Below are 13,216 nucleotides of genomic sequence, written 5' to 3' on the forward strand. Positions count from 1 at the left end.
AATGGAGCTCTGGGGATAAAGAAGGTGCTGAGGGGCGTCTCTTGCGTCAGGGGTTGGGCAGGCACACACACTAGAAAACTGAGTTAGCAACTTTGACAGAATACTTAACCCCCAAATCTCCCAACGATGACTTGGTTCCTTGCACTGGGCCTGTTGGGTGATGATGAGAGTCATTCAATGTTCGGGGGACGGAAGGCAAAACTAGCTCCTGAGTCCCCTTCCCAAACCACAGCTCTCCGGATGCCTCTCGCCTAAACGGGGGGATGGGACAGATCTGCCCCTTCCCGCCTGCTCTCTCCAGTGCCTAGTACCCTCGTCACGATCCCAGACACTGGTAACTCTACAGTCTCCCCAGGGCCACTCTTGGTTGCACTGTTCTGCAACAGGAAAGTGAGATACTCCTCCATGCTCCCGTTTCTCTGGAGTCGCTCTGAACTCCATCACCCGGCCCTGTCTGGACCCGCTTCCGGCCCCTTGGCGGGGAGCGCTGGGCCCTCCCCACTTTGTTCTTGCGGGACAAACTTTGAGGGTCCCAGGCCCTTCCTCCCACTTGGCCTCTCTGACTAGCGCGGGCCGCAGGTGCGGGACGTGGGACGCAGGTGTGAGGCCGCTTACCTGGGGCGCGTAGGCCCTGGGGCTACGGAGAGGCAGCGGGCGCCGCGCGTGGCCCGCGGGCGGGTGGACCCGGGGAGGGCGCGAGTGACTGCGCGGGCGGTGGGTGTGGCGCCCTGGCTCGCAGCTGTCAGGCGCGCCCGCCCAGTGCTGGCCTCGCCACTCCGGCTGTGACCGCGCGGTGCCCGCCGCCACGCCATGCGCTCTAGGCTTCCGCCTCTTCTTCGGGCCAGTCCCCGGGCTCGGGGGCAGCGGTTCAGGGCACACTTCCCCGCGCCCAGAGCCCTGGCGCCCAGCGCCTGCTGAGAGCGGGAGGGGCCGCGGGTGGGAGCGCGGGGAGCCGGAGAGCGAGGCTGTGCGCGCGCGCGGGGAGGGGCCGCGCCGTCACCCGGAGAGCCCGGCGGATCCCGGACTCCCTCCCGCCCCTCCGCCCGCCGCGCACCTCTGCGCACCACTCGCCCGGCTCCAGCCGCCGCCGCACGGTGAGTACCCGATACCGGTAACCCGTCGCCCCCGTGCCCTGCCGCCACAGCTTTTTTTCGTTTAGTTCTGATTTGGACTCTTATGGCTGTTGTTTTTATTATACCTAACGACTCTGCCGCCTGGTTCCCACCGCTGTCCGCCTCCTGCCTTGTTACCCTCCCCAAGCTCATCCCTCAAGCTTTAGGAACTGGCGAGGGTTCCCGAGCTCTCCTGGCCGCTGCTTCTTGTCGCTGCATACGGCCCTTCAGCGGTGCTTTCCTCTTTGGCCCCCGAAATCCTGTTACTTTCCTAGGGCCCTTCTTCTCCTGGCTCCAGGGCCCGGAGCCCCCTTCTTTTTCTTGGAAAAATCCCGCGGGGACCCAGGACCTCAGACTGGGGAGGATGTGCATGGCTTAGGGTGCTCTCTTCACTGTATGCGGGCCGGGCACACTTGCCGATTTCGGGGAACCGACAAGCCATAGTCATTTCCCAGAGCCGCCGGTCCCCTAGCCACCTTCACAGCCTGCCCTAGAGCTCTCCTTGGGGGCGCGCGATTTGTCTTGTTGACCCCTCAGCCAGGGAGTTAGAATAGTGTTTTTCTGCCTCCTAAAATGTTACAAGAGACTTCAATGCGAAGGGAGGGTCAACTTGTTTCAGTTGGATTCCAAGAGATAAAGATGAAACAGATAATAGCTTGATACTTGAAGAAGGTCCAAGACAGATGGGAGAAAGGAAAGAGCTGACAGAGACAGACAGTTCAGGGACAGATAAGATCAAAAAATGAGGAGCACCTATACAAATAGGGGAAGGAGAAATAACCGAATATTTCAGTCTCTTCACTGGAGGCTTTTGAACTCAGATCACCTGTCCTGCTGAAGTGGCCCCTCTGAAAATGGATTTGCCTTTCCAGGTTTAGGGACGAACCCTCTGGTTTAGGCTGCCTGGGCCACAGGAGTGCCTACAGCCCTGGGTCAGGTCAGAGCCTGTGTGTCTAAGGACATGTGGCTGGGCAGTTCGACCTAGAAGGCCCTAAACATCAGTTTCCAGTTTTCCTGGCTGCTGAAGTCTGCGGGTGAGGCAGACCCCACTACCTCAGACGGAGAGCAAAGTGCAGGACCAGTGGCACCTTTTGTGCCTGGAGCCTTGCTGTGGTTTCAAGACCCACCAGGATTCCTCTTAGCCCATATGAGCCAGGACAGCGAGACATAAAGGATACTCCGAGAGGAATCAACCACACAAGAAGCAGCCCAGAGCCTCCAGGAGCCTGCATGTGGCCTGAATGGGAAAGACATATATGAAGGAGGAAACCTCAGAAAGTGGGCTATTGGAAGTGAAGGAAAAGTGGCTTCTGAGAAACTTCTTTGAGATCCTCTGTGTACCATGCACTGACCCAGATGGAAACTAGCTTTGGTCTGGAACACAGCTAAAAACGCAGGAAATGTGGTTAGGAACTGCACAATTCTGGACCCACTGATGGCCTAAAAGAAAACGGTTTACGGATCCAGCCAGAATCTTTCTGCTCAATGAACGCGGGGTGCTGGGCGTGAGAAGAGAAGCTCGGGTTTGTGGAAACGTGCGCTGTCGTCCCGGGAAAACGGTCAGCGCCGAGCTAGGAGCAGTGGGGCGGCCTGGGTCTGGGCGCCTGCTATACGCTTTGAAGAGGGTAGGGTTCAGCACCGCGAACAGCGGTCGCCTCTGTCTCTCCCCCTCCCAGGCAGCCCTGGGTCCCTCCTCCTTCTCCACCACCCCACCCCCTGCAGTCTGGAGATGGGCAGTGTCCGCCCCTCCTTCACCTACCCCCTCCTCCCACTGCCCCCTCCCGCCCGCGTGCATGCGCGACTGAGCAGAGGGGCCACCGGTCCCCGAAGTCCGGGCTTCAGGACCCGGGCCGGCAGGGCAGGCTGCGAGGGTGGCTGAAGGCGCGTGGATCTGGGCGCCTGAAAGCCTGAATTTGGCAATGGCATTGCTGTGTGGCCTTGGGCAAGTCACTCTCCATCTCTGGGTCCCACTTCCTTCCCAATCCAAAAACCGGGATTGGGTTTCTCGCAGCTGGGGCATTCCTGAGATCTTCATTACCCCTACTCCTACCTCAGACCCCAGGGGCTTTAGCTCCGGCGCCACCACGGGTCTGAATAACAAAAGGCGCCCGTCCAGGGGACGACTGAGCTTGAACTCCCCACTGCCAAATACCTCTGGTGCGCCCGATTCGGCGCGCCCAGTTGGGCGGGCCCAAGACTAGGCGACGGCGCTGAAAATGGCTCATCTGCTCTCTGCTTTCTCTATTTCTTAGGAGCGGCGGCATGGAGGCTCTCACCACTCAGCTGGGGCCGGGGCGCGAGGGCAGCTCCTCTCCAAACTCCAAGCAAGAGCTGCAACCTTACTCGGGCTCCAGCGCCCTCAAACCCAACCAGGTGGGAGAGACGTCGCTGTATGGGGTGCCTATCGTGTCTCTTGTCATCGACGGCCAGGAGCGCCTGTGCCTGGCGCAAATCTCCAACACCCTTCTCAAGAACTACAGCTACAATGAGATCCACAACAGGCGCGTGGCTCTGGGCATCACGTGCGTGCAGTGTACGCCGGTACAGCTGGAGATTCTACGTCGGGCCGGGGCCATGCCCATCTCGTCGCGCCGCTGCGGCATGATCACCAAGCGCGAGGCCGAACGCCTGTGCAAGTCATTCCTGGGCGAGCACAAACCACCCAAACTGCCTGAGAACTTCGCCTTTGATGTGGTGCATGAGTGCGCATGGGGCTCGCGTGGCAGCTTCATCCCTGCGCGTTACAACAGTTCGCGTGCCAAGTGCATCAAGTGCGGCTACTGCAGCATGTACTTTTCGCCTAACAAGTTCATCTTCCACTCGCACCGCACACCCGATGCCAAGTATACTCAGCCCGACGCCGCTAACTTCAACTCGTGGCGTCGCCACCTCAAACTCAGTGACAAGTCGGCCACAGACGAACTGAGCCACGCTTGGGAGGACGTCAAGGCCATGTTTAATGGCGGCACGCGCAAGCGGACCTTCTCGCTGCAAGGAGGTGGTGGGGGAGGTGCTAATGGCGGGTCCGGTGGTCAAGGGAAGGGAGGAGCTGGCGGCGGTGGGGGTGTCGGTCCAGGGTGCGCCGATATGGCCCCGGGCCCACCGCCCCACAAAAGCCTGCGCTGTGGTGAAGATGAGGCGGCCGGGCCTACGGGTCCACCTCCTCCCCACCCACAGCGGGGACTTGGCCTAGCGGCAGGAGCTAGTGGCCCTACAGGCCCTGGAGGGCCTGGTGGCAGCGCCGGCGTACGTAGCTACCCCGTTATCCCGGTGCCCAGCAAAGGCTTTGGTCTGTTGCAAAAGCTCCCCCCGCCACTTTTCCCTCATCCTTATGGTTTTCCCACGGCCTTCGGCCTATGTCCCAAAAAGGACGACCCAGTATTGGGTGCTGGTGAGCCCAAGGGCGGCCCTGGCACTGGGAGCGGCGGCGGCGCGGGCACTGGTGCCGGTGCCGGTGGCCCGGGAACGGGCCACTTGCCCCCAGGAGCAGGGGCCGGCCCCGGCGGCGGCACCATGTTCTGGGGGCATCAGCCCTCTGGGGCAGCCAAGGATGCAGCGGCGGTAGCTGCAGCGGCGGCTGCCGCCACTGTATACCCGACGTTCCCCATGTTCTGGCCAGCTGCAGGCAGTCTCCCCGTGCCGCCCTACCCCGCCGCTCAGAGCCAAGCAAAGGCCGTAGCGGCTGCTGTAGCCGCAGCGGCGGCAGCAGCAGCAGCGGCTGCCGGCGGTGGCGGCCCAGAGCCCCTGGACGGTGGTGAGCCAGCCAAGGAGAGCAGCCTCGGAGCTGAGGAGCGCTGCCCGAGTGCATTATCCCGCGGTCCCCTGGACGAGGACGGCGCTGAGGAGGCACTACCACCACCCCTGGCCCCTCTGCCCCCTCCACCACCTCCACCTGCTCGCAAGGGCTCCTACGTGTCGGCCTTCCGACCTGTGGTCAAGGACACCGAGAGTATTGCCAAGCTCTATGGTAGCGCCCGCGAGGTGTATGGTGCGGGGCCTGCTCGTGGGCCAGGGCCAGGCGCGGGGACAGGCGGCGGCTACGTGAGCCCGGATTTTCTGAGCGAGGGGAGCTCCAGCTACCATTCCGCCTCGCCCGACGTGGACACCGCGGACGAGCCCGAGGTGGACGTGGAATCCAACCGCTTCCCGGATGATGAGGGAGCCCAGGACGAGACCGAACCCAGCGCGCCCGGCGCGGGAGGTGGTCCAGACGGCGACCAGCCCACTGGGCCCCTCTCTGCTACTTCCTCAGGCGCAGACGGTCCCACAGACTCTCCCGACAGCGGTAGCCCTCGCCCGCGGCGCCGCCTCGGGCCTCCCCCAGCCGGCGGGTCTGCATTTGGTGACTTGGCAGCGGACGACGTGGTACGGAGACCTGAGAGGAGCCCGTCAAGCGGCTACGAGCTTCGAGAGTCTTGCGGGCCCCTGGGAGGCCCCCCGACGGCCAAGGTGAGCTCAGGGACCGCCCAGCCGGTGGCGCCAGACCCATTTACGCCACATGGAAAGCAGCCCCAGGCTGGGCGGGAGACCGGAATTTTGTTCTGCGCTGCAGCCGGGGCTGCTCCCGGCGGGCCCAGCCTTGGGCTCGCTGTGGAACTGGGCTCCTGGGGCCCCCCGAGTAAGGTTTCGGAAGATCCGGCGGGGTCAGGCCTGAGGAATGCGTGTCTTTGTATTTGTTGACGGGCGTGGAGAGGGGACGGGTAGAGATTGCCAGACACCTGAAAGACAGAAATAAAAGCAGTGTAGAGGCAGAAAGAGGAGAGAAAGGGACTCAAACCAGAGAAAACGGCTCTGGAGGCCAGGCCTAGAGTAACCCCTCCCGGATGAGAATCAGTACTCCAAGAAAAATCAGTAAGTGGCCTCTCCCCATTTCGAATCCCTGCAGTACTGAGTCCTGGGAATCTTCCGCCACCCCAACCAGCAGTTTTCCGAATCTCTTCAAACTCCCTCGTTAGGAACCGTTCGCAGGGTTTGTTGCTGGGAGACTACCTCCGGGCGTGTGCGGGGCGAGAGGGGGCTCTAAGGTTGGCAGAGCTGGGGCTGGAGAAGCAGGTTGTGGCTAAGACGCAATCGGAATCGTTGGCCTTTTTGAAAGTGGGTGTGCACACCTGTACCTATCCATTCGGTTCATTAAAACACAAATCATTAACCGATGCGGAAGGCATCATTTATGCCTAGGATAGGTCACAGGCCTGGACCGGAGGGGAAATGCGGGAAATGAGGCGAGCGCAGAGAAAGTGGGCGACTTTAAACGGCCTTTGGCTTGGGAACCGCTTTGTGTTTCGAGCAATTTGTTCGCAGGGGCCAATAATAACCTGAATCTGCAACAGTGACAGACTCCAAGGGCCCAAGGGTGCGCCATGTGCGTCCCTGCTACCCCTGGCCCTTAGGTCCAGCGGACTTGCCAACCTCTTCTACCTCCTGTTGGCTGCGGGGCAGGACTGGGCGGCTTCTGGCAGCCTCCAAGAGTCCCCCTAATCGCTTGTCATTTCTCGGCCGCCGCAGGTGTACGCGCCGGAGAGGGATGAGCACGCGAAGAGCGCCGCGGCTGCGCTGGGGCCCACTGCCTCCTACCTCTGCACCCCCGAGGCCCACGGTAACGCCTTCCAAGGCCCCTGGCCACTGTAATAGGGGAGGGGGAGCGAGTAGAGGGCTGGCCCAAAAGAGCCCTGCGAGAGAAGACGAGGGCAGAAAGAGAGACACAGAAAAAGCGAGAGAAAGAGAAGAAAAAAAAAAAAAAAAAAAAAAAGGAAGGAAGAAAAGGGAAGCTAAGTGAGAACTCCTACGGTCTGGTTACTTAAAAACAGTAACCACCTACCTTCTCCACCACACATACACACATGCTCCGGTACACCTCATACAAGGGTCAAAACCTTTAAAAAAAAAATCACGCCTGGCACCTCCTTCAAGTTCTCTTATTTATTCAGCAAGTGTGTTGGGGCTTCAGGGTTCCCCGTGGCCAGGCCAGGTCTGGGCGAAGGATGAGCGAGCTTGGCTGCGCGCTTGGATACCCCGGAAGCGTCGGCTCAGTGCGGGGGGCGGGGAAGTCATGCACTTGCGCTCAGGACCAGGTTGCTAGCAGAGGAGGGGCCCCGGGTCTTGGAAATCTGGGCAAGCGAAGGTAGCCAAACCCGGGACAATTTCCTGCCGCACCACCACCACCCGGAAGGCCGCTGCCTGGGCTGCGATCTCCGCGAGAGTCGCGCGGACAGACCCAGCGGCCACGCGCGCTCGCGGTGCCCCAGTATCTGCGTGCGATGTAGGTCGCCCGTCCCTGGTGGGCTCTGCTGCTCTTTTTCGAGGGGCTGGGGAGTGGCGTGAAGCCGCGAGACTAGCAGACCATGTGCGGGGGAGGGAGTACCCTGCCCAAAGCCTCAGGGCGCGCGCCTGGGCTCACAGCCGGGAACCAGAGGCGGCCACGACGTTTTTAATTAGGGCTTGGGCGCCCCAACCGCGGCAGCGCTGGCAGTATCCGGGTCACGGTTTCTTTGCCTCTCCTTGAAACTCGGCTTATTGCCTTTAAGAGCCAGATAAGGAAGACAATCACTCGACCGCCGATGATTTGGAAACGAGGAAATCCTATTCAGACCAAAGGAGTATCTCCCAGCCAAGTCCCACAAATACAGACCGAGGTGAGCCCTGAGTTTCTTCGCGCCCCACTGACCTCCGGGCTCTGGGACCCAGGCTCTGGGACCTAAGTCGCCCAGATTTCCACAGGCTTGCGAGGCGACTTTCAATCAAGAGCAAGCGGCTGCCACTTAGTTTCCTTCCTACAGAGAGAGGATAACCACTTAAATATTGTAGGGGAGATGCTCGCAGGTTCCAGAGCTACCTGCTTGGTGGCTTGGGGGTTTTCCGAGTAAGGGCAGTGGGCATACTAAAAGGAAATGGAGAGTTCACCTCACCCACCTTAAATAGGTCAAAGTACTTCCTTCCCTAGCATAGCCTATCTTTCTTAGGCCCACCCTCCTGCATCTTAAAATGATGGCTTGGAAGATGGGTAGCGCTGGCCGCTTGCAACTGTCTCCTCTAAAGGCAGAAGGGTCTGGAATAGGTTCCCCTAACTTGGTACAGTTCCCGGGAAACACCCCTCCCCTCTCAAGGCTTCTTCCAGGACAGAATTCTCCTTACCTTCCCTTGTATCTCAGGCGAAGATGGGCTTACCTTGGATGTCACGGGAACTCAGCTGGTGGAAAAAGATATCGAAAACCTGGCCAGAGGTGAGGTGAAATCTGTGAAATGGTGCGCTGTGTTTGCTGGGATGGACCCTTCCTCTGGAGTGGAGGGAGTCCCTGCACTGTGTTTGCTGGGATGGACCCTTCCTCTGGAGTGGAGGGAGTCCCTGTGGTGGGTCTGTGGGAAAGACATGTTTTTGTGGGGAGGGGATCAGTTTTGATTTCATTAAGTAGAAAGGATAATCCTCTGGATACGTCCTGGTAGAGAGGTGTGTATGTGGATAGGGAGTGAACAAACTCCTGTAGGTTATTACAAGTTTAGGCTCCCAAGGCCGGAGTCTGTCTTAAGCAGCAGGGGGAGAAAGAGAAATGAGTACTGATTCTCAGAATTCAATGCCTGTGAACATTAGATCAGATAATCTGGGTCTCCCGAACTCCATGAAAAACAGAACTTTTTTTTTTTTTTTTTTTTTGGTGGAAGAGCAAGATTGCAAGGAGGCATTTATTTTAGGAACAGATGAGAAATTAATGTATAACCGTTTGTGTGAAGATGGAACTTGTTTGTAGAATGGGACCCCCAGAGTTGCTCTGCCTGCAAGGGGGAGAAGATGGCCTGAAGCATAGAGGAAGGAAGCCTAGAGCAAACCCCACTTTGCCTCTTCATGGGGAGGTCTCAAATACTAATGGCCCTATGGTTGGAGCAGTCTCCCCTTCCACTTCTCTGGAAGTAGCTTCTGAGGGCATTAAAAAGTGCTTTCCACATACCCAGTCCATGGATGATGGTCGTGGAAATTGGTGGGGGAAGGGATCAAGATTTGCTGGTTTTCCATTTTTTCTAGTTACAGATTTTACAGAATATGTCATTACCTTCACAATGACTTGTGCTTTATTTATATGAGGGGGCTTACAGGTATCTCCTTATAATACACAATCTGTTCTTAAGTATGTCTGTTTCTCTGGGAAACCTGTCCAAGGCTTTGAGATTCTCCCTGATTTTCACTGAATGGATTGATTAGAACTGTCTTTGGAGTGGAAAATAAGGTTTTTGTGGGCTATCTGCTAGGGTTAGAGAGTTAGGAACACTTTAAAGCAGATGACAACCTGGTCATTTTCTGGAACCAGGGCCCAGGAATCCAAAATAGGTTCTGCCCTCCCGAATTTGATTCCCCAGGGCATCCTACCCACTTAGTCCTGTGTCTTTGCTCAAATCCTTTGGATTCGAATGGGAAAGCTAGAGTTCTGAAGAACTCTATACCAACTAAGGGTCTAGGACTATTAGCTAGAGCAAGCCCTCAATGCCTTATGGGTCCCTTGAATTCTCCATCCTCTCCCTTACCTCCCACTCTCCCATTCACAGAAGAATTGCAAAAATTGCTCCTGGAGCAAATGGATCTACGAAAGAAGCTGGAGCGAGAATTTCAGAGTCTCAAAGGTATTTCCATCCTTCCCCATCCCACCTCAACACTGTCAACCTGACCTGCTCTCGGATTGGGGTGCAGGCCGCTGGCTCGCTAAGCCCCACGCCTGGTGGGAGGGGAAGAGCTCCCTTTCCCTGGGTTTCCAGCTAGGCAAAGGACTGGGTGGGGGTGGGGGTAGGGGTGAAGATGGGAGGGAGTAGGGAAGTGATGCTGGGGGGGGAAGGCTGTGCATAACAGCTCTCACTTAATCAATTTGCACAGATAATTTTCAGGATCAAATGAAGAGGGAATTGGCTTATCGAGAAGAAATGGTGCAACAGCTGCAAATTGTCAGAGGTAAGACGGGAGTCAGGTGAGCGCGTGCACGGGCCGTAACTGCCTCTCGTCTGGCAGGAGCCGCAATGTTGGCTCAGTCATTTGGATTTAAATTGAAGGTAATTTAACAATTATTTTTTTTATTTAATATCCTTTGTATACTCTGATTAGCCTCAGAATGGCAAGCGAGCCCAGCAAACGGCTTGCAGGCATCATTACATGGAGTGATTGAACTTCTTATCGCGGCAATTTCCATGGTTTCTAAATTAAAAATCGAGGCGTAAAATTACCTGGGAAGTAATGCCTAAGTTTGCTTTAATTTTGGTTAGATCCGTCTGCCTTTAAGCGCCATCCCAGGCCATTTCCTCCCTCTGTCAGTTTGCAGTTTGGAGTGTTGGTGCCCCCTCCCCCGTCCCCGGAATTGTTTCTTCGGGGCCGCGCCAAGGGGAGGGAGGTAGCCCTGAGTGTGACCCCCGACCCGCCGGAAGGTGGTCTGCGTTTCCTCACCAGTCCCTCTGCATGTCTTCCAGACACTCTGTGTAACGAGCTGGACCAGGAGCGGAAGGCGCGCTATGCCATACAGCAAAAATTAAAAGGTGCGAAACCCCGAAACACAGATAGCGCCGCTACCAGGGGCTGGCTCTACTTTTGGATGGATGGATGGATAGATGGATAGATGGATAGATGGATGGGCAGATGGATGGATGGATGGATGGATGGATGGATGGATGGATGGATGGATGGATGCCCAGGCTAATGAGGGGGAAGGCTAAGGTCTACGTGAATCAGAAACTGAGAAGAGGGGAGTGGGCATTGATTGTAATGGGGAAATTATTCTAGAAGGGTGGGGTAGGAAGAAAGTGTCCCTTGAGCTCTAGGTATCAGAGATTATTCCTTGTGGTCCAAGGCGACCCCTCTTTCTCTGCACCTCAGTTTCCTTTTCTGTAAAATGGGACTATTTAACCAGAGCAATGGTTCTGAATCACCAGCCTCTGTCCTATTCTATATCCTTTCTAAGCTGGTCGGTTGCGAACCCCTGAGCCCAAAGGGTGAGTCGGGTGGGGGGAGTGGGACAGTGCACTGCAGAGGCCAGGTGAGGCAAGTGAGGCGGCCAACTGGCCGGTTGACTCTCTTCCCTAGAAGCCCACGACGCCCTGCACCACTTCTCCTGCAAGATGCTGACGCCCCGCCACTGCACTGGCAACTGCTCCTTCAAGCCCCCGCTGTTGCCCTAGGGCCGGCCCGGCCGCGCCCACGCGCCCTCAAGCCATGCTGCTCCTTCTTGTAAATACCCGCTGCCACGGCGGCCCAGAGCGAGGAACAAGCCATTCGGACCGACCGATGTAAATACAGCCGCCCTCCGCCAGCCCTCCTTCAGGGCGCCCGGACCTTGTCCGGACCCTCCCCGGCGTCCCAGTCCAGGGCCCCGGCTCAGTTTCCAAGTGTAAATACCGCCTCGCCCCTCGGTTGAACTCCAGGGCATCGGACCTCAAGGGGTTAACTGGACCCACGGGGGAGGAGGGGAGAGGGAGGACGTCTCCGATCCCCTGTCCTGTGTACAGCCTCGGACCCCAATTGTGAATACAATGTAGCAACTTCGCTTGCGCCGGCCCGCGCTCCGCGTCCCGTCCACTCTCTTGTTCCTAATGACTAAGTGGCTATGTGCAATGGATATAAATGTACTGTGAGTCTCTTGGTTCAGTATTAGGTTCACTTTTTATTTGTGCTATAAGTTGTTTTTCTTTCTTCTCCTGGACCTAGTTCCAGTCCCCTTTGCATCCCCCATTGGATTTTACTTTATTTATTTATTTTTGTTGTAGTTGTAACTTCTCGATGTAACAGCACTTTAAAAGGGCGACAACTGACTCACGAGAAGGCGACCACCTTAAGCCTGTTTGGGGAGACCACCCTGTATCCGAGACTTTTGTTTTTAATAAAAAAAAAAAAAAAAGAAAAAAGAAAGAAAGAAAGAAAGAAAAATCCGTCAATTTCTGGGGTGGGGAAGGGGAGGAGAAGAGAAAGGGGCAGGCGGCAGAGGACTGTGCCACAGGTGGGGTGTGGAGACTGTCGAGCGGGGTGGGGGGCCCAGGGCTAGAATTGTGCTGTTCACGTAGACAGAAGCAAGCCCCTGGACTCCTCACTGACTCAACCAGACACAGTTACCCTCCAGATCACCCCCTCTCCGCCTTGGGACCCTCCCCAGGGGGCCCCAGTTAGGGAAAGGGGACTACTGTATAGTCCCTGGTAAGGTAGTTCCTTGTCTAAGGCGCTTGTAGGGGCTGAGTTCATTCATGCCTTATTTCCACACCTGCACAGGGAAGTCACCTCCTAAGTTCTCAGAAACAAGGAGCCTGTTAGGGTTGCCTGGAGTCTGGGTTCAACCAGAATAGCCTCTAGCAGTCACAGGCACTGCTGGCGTGGCCTGGGAGTCGGAATGAAGGGCGAAGTATGCAGGATGGGCCTCGGTGGGACAGGTCTGGAAAAAGTGAGACTCGGTGCTCACTCACATATGTCCTCCCACCTGCTCCACCGCTAACAGAAAGGAGGAAGCCCTGGCCACATTTTAATAACCGCTCCAGTTTAATGCAAATGGAACTGAGGACATGGAGGAACCCACGGAGGAAGTTAAGGACTGCAGTCCGCAGGTGCCAGGGCCCCTGAGCTTGCCAGCTTTGGGCTGGGGCTTTCAAAGCCCGGTTCGCGAGGTTGGTGAAGATTCGCCTTGTCTTAGGCCTTTGGTCGGCCTCAGTTTCCACAGAGCACCTCCGACTTGGAAAGTGCTGGTATTGGAAATCATTCAACCCTGGTAGAATTTCACGTCCTGGTCGGGCTACCAAGAGTCCCTGCCGCGCCCTTTATTTTGCCTGGGCCTCTATAAAATGCCATTTGGGCCTCTGTCCCCGGAGGCTCATGGAAATGCTCTGGGAAGTAAGCAAAGCGCGGGCGGCCAACCGCGGTCAGGACCAGCGCCAGGATGGCCCAGCTCTCCAGGCACCCCCAGACCAGCTCTATGCGTCTCTCAGTCGGAGCCCCTGGCAGCGGGCGGCGGCCCACGGACTCCGGCAGGTAGCTCGGGACCCGGGCTCTCGGGTTGTGGGCCTTGAGTTTCGTGCGGGTGGTCTGGAGCGCCTCGCGCTGAGCAGGAGAGCGGGAGCACTCCAGGGTGCCGGGAAGGGGCTCCACCCCGAGCCCGGCC

General features: G+C 57.4%; 1 protein-coding gene across 1 annotated transcript; it reads left to right on the forward strand.

Annotated features, from left to right (window-relative positions):
- The first annotated feature begins 1,038 nt into the window (after positions 1-1,038).
- Positions 1,039-11,957, forward strand: SKOR1 (SKI family transcriptional corepressor 1). Its single transcript, XM_079125984.1, has 9 exons — positions 1,039-1,094; positions 3,365-5,561; positions 6,618-6,708; positions 7,637-7,744; positions 8,261-8,332; positions 9,645-9,719; positions 9,967-10,041; positions 10,551-10,616; positions 11,161-11,957. Exons 2-9 carry the CDS (start codon positions 3,375-3,377, stop codon positions 11,253-11,255), a joined length of 2,769 nt encoding a protein of 922 aa, XP_078982110.1. The 5' UTR covers positions 1,039-1,094; positions 3,365-3,374; the 3' UTR covers positions 11,256-11,957.
- Positions 11,958-13,216: the final 1,259 nt, after the last annotated feature.

The sequence above is a fragment of the Sciurus vulgaris genome (genome assembly GCF_902686455.1).
Source record: "Sciurus vulgaris genome assembly, chromosome: 2".
NCBI lineage: Eukaryota > Metazoa > Chordata > Mammalia > Rodentia > Sciuridae > Sciurus > Sciurus vulgaris.

Excerpts from the sequence above, each read along its gene's own strand:
- SKOR1 (XM_079125984.1), top strand. The coding sequence starts at position 3,375 with ATGGAGGCTCTCACCACTCAGCTGGGGCCGGGGCGCGAGGGCAGCTCC. Across the intron at positions 6,709-7,636 it reads CTGCACCCCCGAGGCCCACG|AGCCAGATAAGGAAGACAAT; the intron begins GTAACGCCTTCC and ends ATTGCCTTTAAG. Across the intron at positions 9,720-9,966 it reads AGAATTTCAGAGTCTCAAAG|ATAATTTTCAGGATCAAATG; the intron begins GTATTTCCATCC and ends CAATTTGCACAG.